The sequence below is a fragment of the Hydra viridissima genome, unplaced genomic scaffold (assembly GCF_058129835.1).
Source record: "Hydra viridissima isolate aposymbiotic clone 2 unplaced genomic scaffold, HvirCarnegie_v1 scaffold_10, whole genome shotgun sequence".
NCBI classification, from domain to species: domain Eukaryota; kingdom Metazoa; phylum Cnidaria; class Hydrozoa; order Anthoathecata; family Hydridae; genus Hydra; species Hydra viridissima.
Window position 1 is genome coordinate 4,772,556 of NW_028324309.1, and position 19,433 is coordinate 4,791,988.

General features: G+C 30.4%; 1 protein-coding gene across 1 annotated transcript; it reads right to left on the reverse strand.

Moving 5' to 3' along the window:
- Positions 1-11,143: 11,143 nt before the first annotated feature.
- Positions 11,144-13,757, reverse strand: LOC149882737 (peptidyl-prolyl cis-trans isomerase FKBP9-like). Its single transcript, XM_090065721.1, has 3 exons — positions 12,390-13,757; positions 11,914-12,288; positions 11,144-11,616 (listed from the first exon to the last, which is right to left on the reverse strand). The coding sequence occupies exons 1-3, from the start codon at positions 12,492-12,494 to the stop codon at positions 11,290-11,292; spliced, it is 807 nt and encodes a 268-aa protein (XP_089921847.1). The 5' UTR covers positions 12,495-13,757; the 3' UTR covers positions 11,144-11,289.
- Between the last annotated feature and the right edge of the window lie 5,676 nt (positions 13,758-19,433).

Below are 19,433 nucleotides of genomic sequence, written 5' to 3' on the forward strand. Positions count from 1 at the left end.
ATAATATTTAAACAAAAATATGTAAATATTGCACATTCATTTAACTATTAATCAATCGAGTGTCGGTATTCTACCGTTTTTTCTTCTTTTACTTCTAATAAAGTTGCTTAGCAACCGTTGATTTTTAACTAAGTTTCAAAAGTTTTTTTTTAACTAAGTTACATAAAATAAATAACGTTTGTAATTTGAAGTTGTACGACGTAAAATTTGCAAGAAAGTGAAATATTTAAAAAAAAATTTGTGAAATAAATAAAATAAATACTTAATTATCCAATATATATAGCTGCCTTTGGTAAGTGAAGTGTTTTGGGTAAAATGTACTAAATTTCAAGTAATAAATGCATATTTAAATACGTATAAATTTCAATTTTCAATTTTTATGTTGTGATTTTTTATTTTAGTGATTTATTTACATATACCCAGAAATGTCTTCGAAAAAATCAGAGGTATGGAAATATTTTACAAAAAAAGAGAAATCGGAGTCAGTTTGTAACATATGCAAATCTATAATTCAACGTCCGGGATCTAATACTACTGGAATGATTAATCATTTAAAATTACATAGCATATCTTTACAAAAAAGAAATTTGGGCGACACAAATGAAACTGATGCGTCTTCTTCGAAAAACACAAAATCAGTTGGAAATGGAATAATAAATTTCATAAGTCGAGAATCATTGAATGAAATATTGGCGAAATGTGCGACAAAAGATGGATTTAGCATCAAAGGAATTACTTCATCTGAAGCCATTAGGGGTTTCGTAGCAAGTCGTAATTATAAAATGCCAAAAAGTGAAACAACGGTAATGAAATTTATAATGGATTTTTATAAAGAAAAAAAAGAAGAATTAATGGCGTCGTTATTAGAGCAAAAAAAATCTGGAGAGAGATTTAGTATTACTGCCGATGAATGGAGTGATATAAACGTTAGAAGATTCATGAATATCACTCTTCATTCAGCAACAAAGCCACCTGTAGTCTTGGGTCTATCTGCAATAATAGGTTCTTGTGATTCAAATGCCACTATCGATTTGGTAAAAGCAAAACTTAAAGATTATGGAATTGAAATGGATAATGATATCGTCGGATCCACACATGATGGAGCATCAGTCATGGTAAAATATGGGAAAAATATTTTACCATTTTCTCAGTTATGCTACAACCATGCTATACATCTTGCTGTACTTGATGTATTTTATAAAAAAAGTGGGAGTTTAATTACGAATGATGATGCGGTAATTGATACATATTTTCCAAGATGATGAGAATTTAGAATATGATGAAAATTTAGCAGATGATGATTGTGTTGAAACTACCGAACAAAATGATGAGGTAGCTGGTGCATTTGCTTTTGATGGTAACTTAAATTTCCAAAATGATTTAGTTAGACAATTACCAATCTTTCGTGAAGACATTGGCAAAATTCTTGATGAAACACGAAAAATTATTAAATTTTTCAAATATTCTTCAGTTCAAAGCAGTGTTCTTGAAAAGCATATAATAGATCAAGAAGGCAAAAAGTTACGATTGCTACTCGATTGCAAAACAAGATGGATCTCAATAATACCAATGGTAAATCGTTCATAAAAATATACGATTGTATACAAAAGGCTCTAATGGAATTAGGTCAGCAAAAATGTTCACAAAAAAATATCAAAGTTTTAGAAGAAATATCACATGTTTTACAACCGGTTGAGCTTGCTGTTAAAGAGCTCAGTAAAAATAATAATAATCTTTTAAAAGCTGAAGGAGTATGCATTTTTTTGCTAAACAAACTAAAAGAAACAGATACGCAGTTAGCCATGGAAATGTTCACTGCTTTGAAGAAAAGAATTGAAGAAAGACGAAATGAGGATGTTGTATCACTCTTGCGTTTTTGAAATCAGGAAATTATCCTAAACCAGAGATTACCTGCCATTTTACTTATTTAAAAAAAAGTTCTATTCATTTATTGGCTAAAGAAACCTTCAAAAGGCTGTTCAATGAAGATCCTGCAAACACACAGATGGATACAGAGTTAACAATTGAAAATGAAGAAATAATTTCAAATAATGGTTTGGTTTCAAATTATGATGAACTCCAAAAAACAATTGAATTAATTATGACTGTTCCGAAAGAAAATAATGAGAGAAAATCCACATTGGAAAAAGAAATAAAGTTGTGGGAGAAAGATTGTTCAAAACGAGGTGACTCTATTGGAAAACTTTTTACAGCATTATTGACAATACAACCAACGTCAACAGTAAGTGAAAGAGTGTTTTCGGTAGCTTCAGCTTTTGTCACAAAAACCCGAAATCAGTTGAAAATGGAAACGGTTGACAAACTTGTATTTTTAAAGTATTATTTTTTAAATAAAAAATAGATTTAAAACTAAAATTGTTGCATTTTATTTTAAATTTAATTAACACAACATGGTGTGGGTAAATTTTTTTTTCTTTACCCGGATACCCGAGTAATTAAAAAATAAATACTCGATTACCCGGATAACGTAAAAATACGATTATTTGGACTCACTAATCCCAAGATGCCTTTGCTTAACTAACATAAGCCATGGACGAATAAGAGATGGACTTGCAACTCATTTTTTTACATCAAAGAGGTCGCAGAAATCAGCGAGTCATGAGAGTTTCCGACAAGTTTTAAATTTTCACCCGTCAACAAAAAAATCTATTAAAATGGCTGCCCGCAGTTTTAAAACAGAAACTCTGATCACGTGGTATTAGTTTAAACTTTTATAGCATTTGTTCAATAAGACTGTTCAAAATAAAGTTACTACTTACACGCGTTTACAAATTACTAAACAAATTACACTAACTTTTGTCAAGATCTGGTTTCATTCAATTCTTGGTCCTTCATTCACCAGCTTTAATTTTGTGTATTTTTTTAGTTTTTTTTTTCCGATATGTCACCATTTTTTGCCTCGACTACTCTATAAGCTCCATAGTATATATTTCACTATGCATTGATTTTTTAATAATTGTATTTTCTAATAGGCTTTCTTATAATTCATTTGATAAAGATAAACTTTTTAAAAAGTTATTCAAATTTATAATTATCTTGCAAAATGCGGCCAGATTATTCATGTTTTCGTTTTTCATATTTCATACATTATTTCATTTGTCATAAAGAGCACATAATAACCCATTTGTTTTTGTCAAATAAAATTTAGTGTATATATAACTGATAAATCATATTATGTTAATATTAAATACTTAATTATTTTTGCGGTTTGCCATAAATTGGTTTTGCTAAATTCTTTAAAACTGTGACAAATTATTTTTTTCTTTAATTCATTTTATCATTTTATTTATAAGTTATTCATCCTTAACTGTATTTGTTTCTGTTGTTAAACATAAAAATAGAAAGTTCTACAATATTCATAAACTGGAAGTCTACAGCAATGTAAAAGATGGAGTAGTTCCCTGGACAAGAAACCATTGTGCTCTTGGTAGCTACAAAACTAGTTGATACTTTGTATTATTATATCTCTAGCTATACATGTACTAAAGTAGTTAAGTATATGATCTCAATTTCTATATCATCATCAGCATTACTTCATAAAATATTAAGAATGTTTAGCTATATAAAATTAAGTTTAAAACTTGGTTCCATTACTGTTATTTTTAATAACTAAAAGGAAGTTGATGTGACTGGTTAGACGAGACCAAAAATTTTCGACGAATCCGACAGACTTAAATATAATTTAATTTCTATTGTCTGAAACAAAATTTTATAACAATACGCAACGAGCATGGTTCGCAAAAAAAACAATAACGTTGCACGTCCATCTTTTATATGCCCATGCATAAGGTAACGCGAGGTTTCGCTTTAAGTTGTAAACAGGTTTCCATGTTAAATATGGTAAGAATGTTCGTAACATGGTAAGAATGATCGTAACAGGTAGGGCTGTGAAGTCGGTAAGCCGCAGTTCCGACTCCGACTCCTTTAGTTATCATGGACCAACCCGACTCCCGACTCCGACTTCTTCATAAGTCACCAATTCGTAACAATAAATTTATTGTAGTAAAATGTTAACATTGGCTATTTCATCACCAAAATGTTAACATTGGCTAATTCGAGCACTTAGTGCTTTAAATAATATTTATCAGAAAACAGCTAATAAAATTATGAGTTTGTTAAAATCATGTTTGAAGCACAGTTTGTCATTAGGACAGAAAGAACTTGTTCTTCTTTTAAGTTCATATTCCTGAAGAATCTTTTCCACTAAAACCTAGAGAACATCGCTGGTGTGATCAACTTTGGTGTCTTTTACTGTCAATGTTTTGATAACTACTTCATTTTTTTCAGAAAACATGAAAGTTTCAATTCCTAAAAAAGGCAGTAATAAATTTTCTTAACTTCTCAAGGGGTCAATTTCTCATTGGCGCCCAGTGAGTCAAAATCCAAAATAGCTGGCAAAAAACCCCCGAAAAAACAATTGCTAGGAACTAATAAATTTAGTTACAATGTAACTAATACCATCAGAAAACTGGAACTAATTGCTTTTTGGTTAATTTTTAAGGATTCATCAATTTTTACACCTTTTCCTTAGACATCATTTTATATATTTTTTATTGCGAAACTCGCGTACAAAATGTTCGTTTAAATGCCACTCTTTTAAGGTTGATACGGGTAAAAACAGTTCAAAATTTAATTTGAAGGCATATGTTTAAGATACTTGGTAACTATAAACGATATTTTTGGCACTGCATTTTGATTTTCGATTGTCATTCCTAATATCTTATAAAAAGGTATATATGAAAGCAGGAAAAAAAGAATCAGTTGCCCGAACTTCCCCCAATTAAATATACAACCTTTTAAAAAAAGTAAAATGTAAAATCTCATGTTAATTATTTTTCACATATTTTTCACACTACATTAGCACTACAGGGGTAATTTTTCACCACTCAAAAGCCAACATTCAAAAACTCATGCTAAAAATAATCACTTTAAATTTCAAACCTCAAAAACCAAAAAAGTTAAATGATTTGACTGCCTACTGCCTGAATTAAACGTTTAAAAATAAAAACTTTCATACAAAATAATGAATAATAGTTTATTGCTTACATTCATCATGAAAATACATTAAGTTCATATTATTCAAGAGTTAGGAATTAATCATGATAATTTACTTGAGGCTCTTCTACTTGAGTTCCGCAGATTGGAGGACCATGAAGGTATTGATGAACTTGAAATGATAAATCTCAAGAAAACTCTATCAATATTTAATTGTAAATTCAACTCCTAAGTTGCTGAAACATTCAAGAACCTTCTCAAGACATGTGAAACATAAACAAACCTGGTTGGATTAAGAAAAAACAGTTAACAGAAAAGATGTTGCAGCAGGTCCAGGGAGAAAGAAAAAGGGCTGGGATGATCTAAGTGATTGAAGCATTTAAGGTATTGATAAATCAATTGGATTCAAACTGATTCAAAAAGTAGTTTACTCGCTTAGATATTGTCTTGTTTAAGGTTGCCAAGTTAGCTGAACATCCTGCTGAAGCATTGGTAATAGCTTCAATAAGAGAAGTCTCTGAAGATCCTACCAAGAAAGATTTTGTTTTTGTCTTAAAAAATGCTATAAATCCTGGCGAAGTTAAAAGCATGGATGTTAGTTTTCCGATAAAAATGAATATTGAAGATTCCTTAAGCTTTAAGTTCAGTGTGATCTTTCCGATGAACAGTATCAAATTGTCAGAAATTCATCTATAATACAGAAAGCAGATATTTATCCTTTGCTTCATAAAATTAAGAATGAAAGACAGAAATGTTATCCTGAGGATGTAGTTCTGACAGAAATATCTGCTTCAACTCCTCTACAGAGTATGTAAAGCCATATTCTGACAAGGATACAAACTTTTACTGAATGCCAAAACTCTATTAGAACATTTGCTGAGAGTGGGGAAAAGTTTAAAGGTGTACTTCACTTTAAAAGGGGTTTTAATGGTGTCTCCAAAATGTGTATAAACAAAAATATACTGATAAAAATATTGGCGAGGCCCAAGCTAACAAAGTCTTTTTCAGACAGCTATTGTTCCACTTAAATCAACCATCATGAAGGAAATAGTATCCTTGAATAAGAAGCCCTCTAGTACACATTTTTAGAGACCCCATCATCTCCAATATCAAAAAGAAACAAGTTGATCAGAAATGAAGAAAGAGCTAATCAGAAATGAAGATGAACATCTTAAAGCTGAAAGGAATTGACTGACCCAGTTTGAGGTTATGTCAAAAATTAGCATAAGGCAACCCCTTAAAGTATTAGTTTTATTAAACGCATTAGTTTCAAAAATCACATATCTGAAAATGGAAAACCACTTCCCCTTGATGTTTCGTCTTTTTAATGACGTAATAGCAAAATATAGGTGTGCTTGCTAATAATACTTTTTTCTTTTTTTTGTTTTGGTTATAGAATAGTAATATAAGATAATACGGTATTTTGGTTTTTTAAATCAAAATCTTTTATTTTAATTAGTATGTGCGCGTTTTGGTTTGAGAAACCCAAATTTTTTTGTTTACATCTATCTTCGTGCGCGTAAAAGACTCTAACAAGCTTACGCGTGTGTAGTACGCGCCCTAGATACACGTAAAATTTATTTTAATTATATGTGGTATATATTGTATACGTGGTTTTATATGGTGTTTGAGATCGAGGAATCCACATTTTTTATTTAAATCATTATTTGCGCGCATAAAGGGCACTGAAACGCGTACACGCGCGTAATACGAGTCTTAGATATGCGTAAAATTTATTTCTAATAACAAATTTAGATTTTCTGACTCAAAAGTAGTAGTATTGATGTATCACATATTTATATTTAAAGGTTATATAATATTTGCCATTTTTTTACTTTTCTGACTCACTGTGCGGAGTAGTTATCTTACTTGCTATTTTCAAGTTACTTGGCTTGCTATTTTGATGTTTTAGATAATCTGGAGGAGGGGGGGATGCATTCCATTATCCCCTCTGTTAATAGTTAGTATGACTATTCTAAAGTTAATTATGGAAAGAAATTATTACAGATGGCAGTTTTAGTTCCTGTTTGTAGCAATCACCCAAAAAAAGTATATATGAGGCATTGAATAAACTAATTACAAAGCCTATCGCCTCTAAATATAATGTCAAAGGCAAGTAAAATAAAGGCAAATAATGTCAGAGGCAAATAAAACTCAGAAGTAAAATTTTTATATGGAGTTTAAAAATATTTATGCAACCATTATAGATGTATAGATATAAACAAAGTAAATATTTTAATAAAACATTTTAACAAATGTGACCGACTCATGTTTCAAATAAAAAAAAAAGATATATCAATTCCATATTTTTGAGATTGATTGCCTTTTTTAGAGGCAATCAGGAGTCAGCATCCCGACTCCAAAGGTATTCAACTCCACAGTGTTGAGTATCCGCACTGAGAAAAAAACAACTTAAAATCGTAATAAAACGTTACAAAACTTCGTTCTTATCTATTTGTCTTTTACTATTAGATATTGTTAGGGTGGCGTTCTTTTAATGATTCAACTTATCTATTTGATTTAATGTTTGTTATTTAGTTAAGTGAAGGTAAGAGTAAGGGTAAGGGGCAAGTTTGGGTTTAATGTTGTGTGGATTACGTATACAGAGGTTGGGATCGAGGTTGGTGGTCTGGGGAGTACTTGGTTCGGTAAGGACGAGGTTTGGAGATAGTTTGGTTATGAATGGGCAAGGTTTAATCTAAAAGGGCTAAACTTATATTCGCCGTCCTCAGTATATTCTATAATATAATAAAACTCAACAAATGTTCTATTAATGTGTAATGGTTAGCACTTATTTTTTTATTTATTATATAATACAAATAATATTTTCTTACGCTTCTTGCAGTGCTCAATACTGTTTATATCAATTAATTATCTTTCTTTTATTTCTTCTTTTATTACAAATATCTCTTCTTTAATTAAATCTTTTGGTTATTCTCCAACAATAAATATTAAAATCTTCTTCTTTTCTTCTTTTATTCAACTACTTATTAAACTGCTTATAAAACTGCTTGTTCATCAAAGTACTCTTCTTATCACAAAATTCTCTCTCTTTTTAAAATTCTTCTTAAAACTTTCTTAAAATTTTCTTTATAAAATTATGTCTTCCTTCTCCTTGTAAAACTCTTCTCCCAACTCTGTTAGACTCTCTTTTTTTGAGCTTTTATAGTTTTTTGCTTGTTTTCCTGTTGCGATATCTTTTCATTTATTTATATTGCAGGTTGACGAGTCTTCGTGTTTTCGTCTTTTTTCTGTTGTTTTTAACTTTTCTTCTTTCCGTTTTATCGTTTACTTACGTGATATATCGGTTAATCGTCGTGTATAAGTCTTTTCTGATCGTTGTTTTTGTCTTTTCTAATTGTCACTTTATCGTTTACGAGTCTTCGCGTTTACGTCTTTTCTTAGTTATTGTTTTTAACTTAATTCTTTTTGCTTTATCATTTATTTACATGAAGAGTGGACGAGCCATCTTGTGTGTGTCTTTTCCGATCGTTGTTTTTAACTTTTCTTATTGTCGCTTTATCATTTACGAGTCTTCGCGTTTACGTCTTTTCTAAATTGTTTTAAACTTATTTCTTTTTTGCTTTATCGTTTATTTATGTGAAGAGTTGGTGAATCATCTTGTGTATATTTTTCTATCGATCGTTGTTTTTGTTTTAGTTCTCCCTCCTCACAATATATTTTAAAAATATAAGAATTTTTAAAGAATCTGTGAATTTTATTGCTGTGCTTTTTGTGGTTTTCTTTTTATTTATTTTTTAACGTGATTTTCGTCTTTTTCTATAAAGAATCATTAAATGAGTAAAAATTCCAGTAAACTTTACCCAACTTGGGGAATATTATTCATAAATAATTGAATCGCTTTTTGTTAAAAGGGCATGAATCAAATCTTTTATCAAAATGAGTTTGAAATGGTTTTATATTGTTTGAAGAATGGAAACTAGCAAACATCATAATTTCTGTTAAAGCATGCTTGGTTTTTGTTAAAAGGTCATGAGTCGCTAGAAATTCCAGATGAACTTAGGTGTTATGCTATGTAGTATGAACCTTGGTCGAAACAGATTAACCTAGGTCTAAACAGATTATACTGTGTGGTATGAATCTAGCTCAAAACAGGTGAACCTAGAGTTGACCCCTGCCTGTTAAACGAGGAATTTTTAGGGGGAGTTTCTTACCCGAGACATTCCTCGGACGCTTCTGTCCATAACACTCTTTCTGTAGTTTAATCGACAAATGAATTACTGTATATTTTTTTAATAAAGATTTAAGCTGTTTGTAATGAAAGAGTTAACAAGTGGAAGTCCTCTAAAGAGAAAAAGTCTTGTAGAGAAAGTACCTAAAAAAAATAATGAAAATAATGGACATTGAAAAAATGATGAACTGCATTTTAGTTCAACATCAAAAGTACTAGAAAACAATGAGGAGTTGGTCAACAACTGAAGTAGAAATTGCTGATTGATCTAGAATTGAGAGATGATGATTAGCTATAATAATTAGCAGGCGCGGATCCAGGAATTTGTAACTGTGTGGCCGAATTTTATTTTCACGGTTTAAATTTTGATAAAAGATCGATATCTTAAATTTTTTCCACAGCATTTATTGATTAAATAAAACGTCGATAACGTATAATAAGAGCCGTTGTGGCCGTGGGAGGAATCTCTATAGCCGAAATTCGTAAATAAAGGCAGACAAATTTAAATTGTTAGGGATATTCCTTAAGCGAAAAAACCCATAACTTACGTGGCTGCCGTTAAATTTAAACCATATGGCTATTGCCACAATGGCCACCCCTTAGACCGTGCCTGATAATTAGCATTTTTTATGTTACATTCGCTGTTTTTTCTCTTGAAATATTTACTAAATATGTTCAATATGTGCAGCACTCACAAATAAAACTTCTATGAACCTTACAAACTTAAGATTTATCGTTCTTATCGTTTTATCGTTCTCTTTCAAATGGTTTAATTTAATTCATTTTTAAATTTTTGTTTAAAGGGCGATTTTTTAGATTTTTTTTTTTTTTGCATTTAATTACTTAAAAAGTACTGTTCAAACAGAGTAATTGTTCAAAAGAAATTCTGTTTTTTTTTAAACTTTAACCATATTATAAAACGATAATTTTTACTTTCAAATTAATTTTCTGAACTTTTTTTTAAAAAAAAGTTTTTTTAATATAAAGTTTTTTTTTATTCTTTGAAAAATTTGTATTTTGTGACTTACGCCATATCAACAAAAAATGATTCAATTTAGGTGACGAGCTCTAGAAGAGAGTGATCAAGATAATAATTAGCTTGAGCTTTTTTGCGTTAGACCAAGAGTACGTGAGACGGGATTATTCAATTGGGTTTCTATACCAATAATTTATACAGTTAAAATATTTAATTTAACATTACCGTTGGAAATAAAACAAACTTCACAATACAATGTGAAATTTCACTGGATGTTTTAGAAGTTGAGTTTTTTTTGTGCTGATTTTTTTGTAGGAAAATGCAAAACAAAAAAAAACAAATGTCTATTACCCTATGATAGCAAGCTAAATAATAAAATTGAGTTCTCGAGAGATTTTAAATCTATTAAATGTGTACGTCCAAAATCTCATTACAGCAAGCAAGGTAAAATACCAAAAGGGTACTGGAAGAAATTTTCTAGTAAAAGATTTTTTCCTGGAGGCTTTTCCTTTTCACCATATTGTTAAGTTATTAGCTTTTCGTTATTAGTAACTTAATATTCCGTTATCAAAAAGTTAATAATAATGAGTTAATTACCATAAACGAGTCAATAATAGTAACTCGTTGTTTTAAATTCGTTAAACGTAACTCAGTATATTGTTAGTAGAAACTCGTTATAAAGAACTCGTTGTTAAAAACATGTTATGAGGAATTCGTTGTTTGGAATTTATTATTAGGAAATTAACTTGTTAAATTAACCTAACAACTTTTTTTACTGCTTTCAATTTTTTTTCTTTTTATTTTAAAGAGATCTAAAGATATATAAGAGATATAAAGAATTATATTACAAAATAAGACATTCTGATTATTTGTTTTAAGAAACTGAAGTATAGTTTGCGTCTGTGAGCGGGGAGAGGGGAGAAGGGGGAGGGCACAAGCAGTTGAACAATGACGAAGACTGAAAGTTACTTAAAGTTTCTAAAAAGAAAAAAAAAGTATGGTGTTAAAAGTTACATGTAACAAAAAAATTAAGTAAAATAACAACACAAAGTCATTTAAAAACACCAAACAAAAATGGCGCATTCAATTTTCTTAACTAAATTTTCTAAAGTTCTCCTTTTGTTGAAGTTCTAACAATATTTTTCATCTCTACGTCAAAAACTAGAGTTGCTTTAGGAGGTATTGATCCTGGTCGCCCTTCATCGCCATACGCCCAGTCTGAGTGAATAATTAGTCTACGTTTATCTCCTACACACATTCCTCTCATTCCCTGGTCAACACCAGTGATAACGTGTCCATGGCCCAACGTAGCTGTAAACATGCCGCTATGAAATTCAGTACCGTTAAGAAATGTTCCTTTGTAATACCACTCAATTTTATCGTCTTGTTGCGAGCGTAAGGGACATTCGTCGGCTTCATGAATAATTTCAATCTAAGACAAAATAAAGCAACATATATCGTCCCTTACGCTTGCAGAGCTCTGCATAAATATCATACCTAATATCATTTTACGAAAAACTGATAAATTTATCATTTATTAAGTTTATTATGGCTCTTTAAAGAAAGAGTTTATAAAATGCTTCTTTAGACATTACATTTTTATTAAACTGCTATATGAGTATTTTATAACGTAAATTTTATAAAAAGTGTTTAAAAAAACAAACAACAAACAGAGATGCGGCTAAAAAATTGTTTGTTACTAGATTGCTGGGTGAGCTTTTCTCCATACCTTAAGTCTGTTATCTTTAGAAACAATGGGAGGTTTATTAAATTTATTTTCCAGACTCTCAATCTTTCCGTTTCTCTCAATACTTGTAAGCTCAACGTCAAATATAAGAGTTGCTTTAGGAGGTATGGTACCTGGAATGCCTTTGTCTCCATAGGCCCAATCCGAATGAATTGTCATTCTACGCTTATCTCCTACACATAATCCTCTCATACCTTTGTCAACTCCTGTTATTACATGAAAATGACCCAAAGTAGCTTTAAACTTCCCAGTGTCAAAAACATGACCGTTTAAAAGCATTCCTTTGTAGTTCCAATGAATAGTATCATCTTGTTGCGATTGCATACCACAATCCTCGACTTTAAATGTGTCAACAATCTAAACAAATCAAATAAATTAAATTATTACAAAAATGAAATGACAGTAGAAGCGGCTCAGCAGCATTGCATTTTTGTTTGCTTTTAAATTCAGTTACACACCTTTAGCTTATTTTGCGCTGAAACTCCCCCGGTCGGATCCAGTCCCTCGTAGTCTTCAAAGCTCAACGCAACACCAAGCGTGAAAAAAAAAGCTATATAATTCATTCCCCTTTAAAACAAAAAGACTAAAAATGAAAGACGTTAAGAAAGAAAAGAAAAATTGAATCTAAACATCCATCGATAATTATATTTAACAAATACTAAAAGTAACAAAAATAAAGAAATAAAAGTGAAGAAACTTTTGGTTTTCTATTTGTAAAACTACTCTGCGACCATTTGTATTTTTAAAGTTTCCAAAATCAAAGTCCAACCAAAACTAATAAATAAGTCGAAGTTTGTAAGCGAAGCAATTTTTATTAACAAAAGACATGTTTAAAAAAAATGTGCTAAAAACTTTAACAACTTTGGGATTCAAAACCGTTTTGTCAAAAAACGATGAAGAAAATTTTGCCATTTTTATCACTTTGCGAATAAAGAAAGCCACGTTGTTAATTTAATGCGCAAAAAAATTTGAGACTGGGAAGTAAAAAGAGTAAAAATACAACACTTCATAAAAACAAGGTTACTTCCGGGTAACAGCGCTTGTGTAATAGTGTAAGACAAATGTAAATAAACATTTGTAAATAAACGTAAAATTTTTTGGTCATATATATTTTGAGATTTTTGTGTTATCATGAGTACCAATTAATAAACAAATAAATAAATTTATTTCAATTACATTTATGAAACTCTTTCAGTAAAGTTTAATATAACGTTTTAAGGCGGTCACGTGTGTAAATCATAAATTTATGGGATTGATATGAATTTAAGTGCCTATTTTGGTCTTGGAATCCATCGCAGAAAAAAACACCTAATTAAAAATAAACGCTTGTGAAATATTTTACTCAAGATTTCATGCTATTTCGCTAACATAACCCTTTCATATCTCTAAATCAATTTCTTACCCAAACCCCAAACCTCAGCTTTAAAGCTGTGGGAGTTTTTTACTGCGTGATCATTTCCTGATCCTGTGTTAAACAGTTTCTGAGTTTAAATATTTCATCAATTTAGTTCAGAACCGAGTATAAAGTTAGGTGCTAAATAAAGATTCATAATTATGTTAGTCAATACGTAACATGTGTACGAATCACTGTCGAGATTTAAATTTTCTTTTTGGGAAAAATTTGGTATCAAGATCTTAAACAAAAAAGTTAGGTTAAGAAAATAAGAACTCTTGGTCGTTTTATTGTAAAGCGCTCAATGGCAAAGCAAGCTTAGTAATACTAGCTATAACATGATCACAGGAACCAATACATGGACGTTTGTTGTTCCCAGATGGCAATCTCTCCTGGACTTACCTAGTAAAGATATTGGTTTGTTATCTTTGGAAATATCAAAGTATTTTTCACAAAAATCTCATTCACTCTTCCTCACTAAACTAAAGGAACACAAAAAAAAAAACTCAGTTTTTCAATTCAATAAAGTGTAGTGAAACCTGTTGTACCTCTGACCACTTTTTGCATCCGAGCGTTTTTTGTTTAGACTATTGAATCAATTTAAATCATTCAAAGTTTGTGTTGTTCTCTTATATTTTGCGCAAAAATTATACTTTTTTCTCATTCGGCCAAAAGGTATCATTTTTGAGGATTTTAAAAAAAACAGTTAAATGGTCAATGGTACAACATGGAGGTCATACCTTTGACCGAGGTATGTTGTTACTTTGACCATTATGTTATTACTAAAAAAAAAAAAGGATTGTTTGGACTTATTAATTATATATTATAGCTTAACTATGGCCAACTTCATGTCAATAAAAGCTAATAAAATCAATTTTGTAACCAATTAAAGTTGTCTAAAATAAAATCATTTTGTAACCAATTAAAGTTGTCTAAAATAAAATCATTTTGTAACCAATTAAAGTTGTCTAAAATAAAATCATTTTGTAACCAATTAAAGTTGTCTAAAATAAATCAAAAAAATCAACTCTTGCAAATCTTGGGAAGATTTGTGCACCATCTTGGGAAGATTTGTGCACCATCTTGGGAAGATTTGTGCACCATCTTGGGAAGATTTGTGCACCATGGGTCATTTTTGTATCTTAGGCCACCCCACTTTAATTCAAAAATATCAAGTTTTAGATTATACAACTTAGTCAGCTGATTGGTAATATCTATTTCCTTTTTTTTTTTTAATTCTATTTTAAGTCTCAGAGGACGTTGCCTCGGCAAGTTATAACCAAAAAAATTTTTCATGGCCTGAAATAAACTTTTGTTTCTTTCATAATTTTACAATAGTAAGTAAAATATTTTTTTTTTGTATGTCAAGTAACTTGTTTTTTTTAACAATAACTACTAAATGCGACATTACGTTAATCACTGATTTTAAAGTCCTTTTACTTGATGGAATTTTATTTTGTAATTATATTGTTATCAATAGGAAGTAATTGGCATGATGTGATCATACCAGAAGTCTGGCTCAAAGTACATTGAAAAAATTTTGCCTGAACTTTTAACTCAATAATAGAAATGTTCACACGAATTTCATGATTATCCATTAATAAAAGAACTTTTTTTTTAAGCAAAGGTCGTATATTAGGAGGAGCAACATTCAGCATGTATTCCTTAAATTTAGCTCATGAAAATACAAGCAATGGTGGGATGTTATTTCCAGTAGCATTAATGTTTGTAATCATTTTTGTACTGTTCCCTCATTCTGCACTAGTTATACTTCCTACTTGTTTTTTGTCTTTTGAAGCTATGATTTTTGGTGGTATGTGAACTCTGTTGCATCACAGTTTTAAATCTTTGATGGTTCAAAATGAAAACATGTTAAAACATTTTTATAACTTTTATATAATTCTTATGGTTTCTTTGTTGAATGCAGAAGATCTACCAAGACAATTTAGTTTACGCTGTAGTTTACGTAGAGATAACTTATCATTACATCTTCTTGAGAAAAACACCAACCTTGCTCCTATACACTTTAAACATACTAACAAATATGATTATATATTTTTTTGCTCTTACTTCCTTATGGCTGCATAGAAATTAAATAAAGCTTTACAATCAACTTGATTATTAAGTTTTTGCAACTGCCAACTAACTTAATCATCAAAATTTATTATCAGGCGAATTATACATAAGTACATGAATTTTATGATAATTTTCATAAAACTGGCCTTTTAAAGTTCGCAAAATATCAAAGCGGAACACTGACTAGTCAAACCCAGCAAGCACACAACGTTGAAGCAATGTTGAAATAACGTTGATCGACGTTGATCAACGTTATTTTAACGTTGTTTCAACGTTGTGTGCTTGCTGGGAAGGTACAACGTCCTACGCAAGTCAAAGGTACACGTGATAGGTTTCTTTAATAATTATCATCTCAATCCCCATTTTGGTTAAGAAATTATCATCTAAACTTTTCTGTAACAAAAAAAAGATATTTGTTGATGTTAATAATATTATATATCAACCAAACAACAACTTATGACAGTTTTATCAAAATACGATAAACACAAGTATTTACTTTTTAAGAGCCAAAAATTATAATTTCTCGTGAATCAACACAATCAATCCTCAGCATGATCTTTTACGTTAAGAAGAGTTGTCATAAACTAATTTTTCAAATGGCACTTCATGTTTTTTTCAAAATGATAATTGTTAGGCCAACAGGACGAAGTGACTAAAGGTACAACGTGGTCAAAGGTATAACAGGTTCCCGAACTTCTAATTTTTCCCATAAATTATGCATATTATGCGAACTGCACATTTAAATATGCAACTTATGTACACAATTCTGTTTGATTGCCACGATATTTTTTGAATTACAAAAGAGGCCCTTCGTAAATTCTATGCACCACAATATAATATGTTAAAACATTCATAAAAAAAAAAATGTAATTAATCTCGTCTACATCACATTCATTAACGTGTATTTTAATTTAGATTTAAATATTTATTTTTATTTTTATTGAATTATAATAGTTTTTTTCTTTAAGTTATACTATTTTCGATTTCCTTTAAAGTGACAAACTTTAATCGAAAACTAACATAAAAATTGCATTTCGTTAAAGAATGATTGATAAACTATAAGAATGGAAGCGTTCAAAAGCTCAGATAATAAAGCACCAGTAAGAAGACCATTAGAACAGACATTGAACCTAAAATTTACACGGTGTACTGTTAAGCACGAAGGTAGAAAGGTATGAGAATAATGCATGAATGGTTAAAATGGCTCTTGAATTCAATTTTGCATTACCACGCGGAGAAATCTGTTTAAAACCTGATGCTTACAACTGATAAACTGTAGTTTGTTGTTTTCTTTCTCCAAGAATATTCTGTGCAGTTGGGCAGCAACTCCATTCTCTTTCCCAGTGTTAACACCGGTTATATCAACAATTTTTAGTGAATTTTGTTGAGTTCTTGCAATTCCTACAGCAATAGTTATAGCCATACCATCTTTTAAACGCAATCCCTCTAACTTTACTTCGGTTCTCTCGTTCTTAGGTACCACGACCTGATATTCCCTTTCCTAAATGTGCTTACCATCAAAATCTAAGAACCACCAGCGTTCCTTGTGGTCCTAAATTTAGTAAACTTTCTGAATATTGGCTTGTAAATTGCTGCTTGACATGGAGCTGATAAGGGGAAGGGGAGGTTTTGGGTGGAGTGTTATTTGGATTAGGTTTATGGAGGTTGGGAACGAGGTTAGTGGTCTGGGGAGTACTTGGTTAGGTAAGGGCGAGGTTTGGGGATAGTTTGGTTAGGAATGGGCAAGGTTTAATCTAAAAGGGCCAAACTTATAATCGTCGTCCTCAGTATATTCTATAATAAAGTAAAACTCAACAAATGTTCTATTAATGTGTAATGGTTAACACTTATTTTTTTAACTATTATATAATACAAATAATATTTTCTTACGCTTCTTGCAGTGTTCAATACTGTTTATTTCAATAACTTCTCTTTCTTTTATATCTTCTTTTATTATAAATATCTCTTCTTTAATTAAATCTTTTGGTTATTCTCCAGCAATCAATATTAAAATCTTCTTTTTTTCTTCTTTTATTTAACTGCTTATTAAACTGCTTATTCATCAAAATACTCTTCTTATCACAAAATTCTTTCTCTTCTTTAAAATCCTCTTTAAATCTCTTAAAAACTCTTTTTCTCTTAAAATTCTCTTTTCAATCTCTTCTTCTAAAGAGACGATCTCTCTATCTCTAATTCTCTCAACTAACTCTAATTCTTCTCCAAAAATCTCTTCTCCTCTTAACTCTAATTCTTCTCCAATTCTTCTCCTAACAAAAACTGTTAGATTCTTTCTTTTTTGAGCTTTTATAACTTTTGCTTGTTTTCCTGTTGCGATATCTTTTCATTTATTTATATCGCAGGTTGATGAGTCTTCGTGTTTACGTCTTTTCTCAGTTGTTTTTAACTTTTCTTCTTTCCGTTTTATCGTCTACTTACGTGATAGATCGGTGAATCATCGTGTATAAGTCTTTTCTGATCGTTGTTTTTGACTTTTCTAATTGTCGCTTTATCGTTTACGAGTCTCCACGTTTACTTCTTTTCTCAGTGGTTGTTTTTAACTTAATTCTTTGTGCTTTATCTTTTATTTATGTGAAAAGTGGACGAGTCATCTTGTATGTGTCTTTTCCGATCGTTGTTTTAGCTTTTCTTATTATCGCTTTATCATTTACGCGTCTTCGTGTTTTCGTTTTTCCACAGTTGTATTTAACTTTTCTTCTAACGCTTTATCACTTATTTATGTGAAGAGTTGGTGAATCATCTTGTGTATATTTTTCTATCGATCGTCGTTTTTGTTTTAGTTCTCCCTCCTCACAGTAGATTTTTAGCCAGGTTAACGCTCTCCTTATAGTTTAATCAAAAGTACATCCGACGTAATTCTAGCTATGATTATAATTCTAGCTATGACAACTCCAGTTCTGAACAAAGTCCTAGCTACAAATCATTGGTTTTTATTAGTTGGCTGACTTCATTAAATTTCTATTAACGTTTAATTATAACCGAATTGGGCGAATTTATTTCAGTTTGTAAGCAGAAGATCAAATTCTTATGCACTTTTTTTCGCTTACTTGCTAAATTCCTGCTAAACTAAAACTCTTGCAAAACTAAATATTTAGTTGGAAACCTTGAAAGATATAATTCACATTAATACCACCGGTTGTCAAACTGAGTCCAGCAGTATTTTTTATCGTGAAGAACTACGCATGATTTTCATTTGGTGACAAGTTTTTTGATATTTTTTGTGAACAGCAAGTAGCTCAATTTTACCAAAAAAGTTCTCACCCCGGTACTTTTCATTTTTAAAAGACTACTTTATGATAAAATTAGCTTCAGGTAGAACCTTTTTTTAGGAGCATTTTTTTCCCATTATCTCGGACCATACCAATCATCATCTCACCATTAAAGAAAACAACAACTTGCTTCAAATAAACTGCATAGTAGCTGCTGCTGCTAATCCTCCTTTAGCTAAATAAATAAACTAAATTAACTGGTTGTAACTCTTTCATGTTTTCTTAATATGCAGTTACTAAATTGTTGTGTGTGTTTTTTCTGTTAATGAAATCTACTAATAAAAACAGATAATTCGCAGCTAGAACTATGTTCATTACTAGAATTCTCATTGCTAGAATTTTCATTCATAGTTAGAATCATGTTAGATGTAATTTTAGTTAAATTTTAAGAATAAAAAGGCTGACCTGTAATTTAAGAAGTTTTTTGCAGGGAACCCTGTATTTTTTTTTTTTTTTTTTTGTTAAACCGTAAGAAGCGGAGAGGAATGAGTATTACTGCCTCGACTTTTTATTCATTGCAAAGAATATCTTTATTGAACAGTCTAACTAAGCTACTAATTTCGTGAAAATATGTTATTGGCCCCCTCATTTTAAAATAAATTAGTTTAACATTGTTTTGATAGAATGATTCTCTTCTCTAACTTTTATCGACGAAGCTCCTTCCATAAACTTTTAATGGTAATTAGGTTAGGAATTGGGCTTGGGCTGCCCAAAACGTGGACTTTATTAGATGTGAAACAATTTTT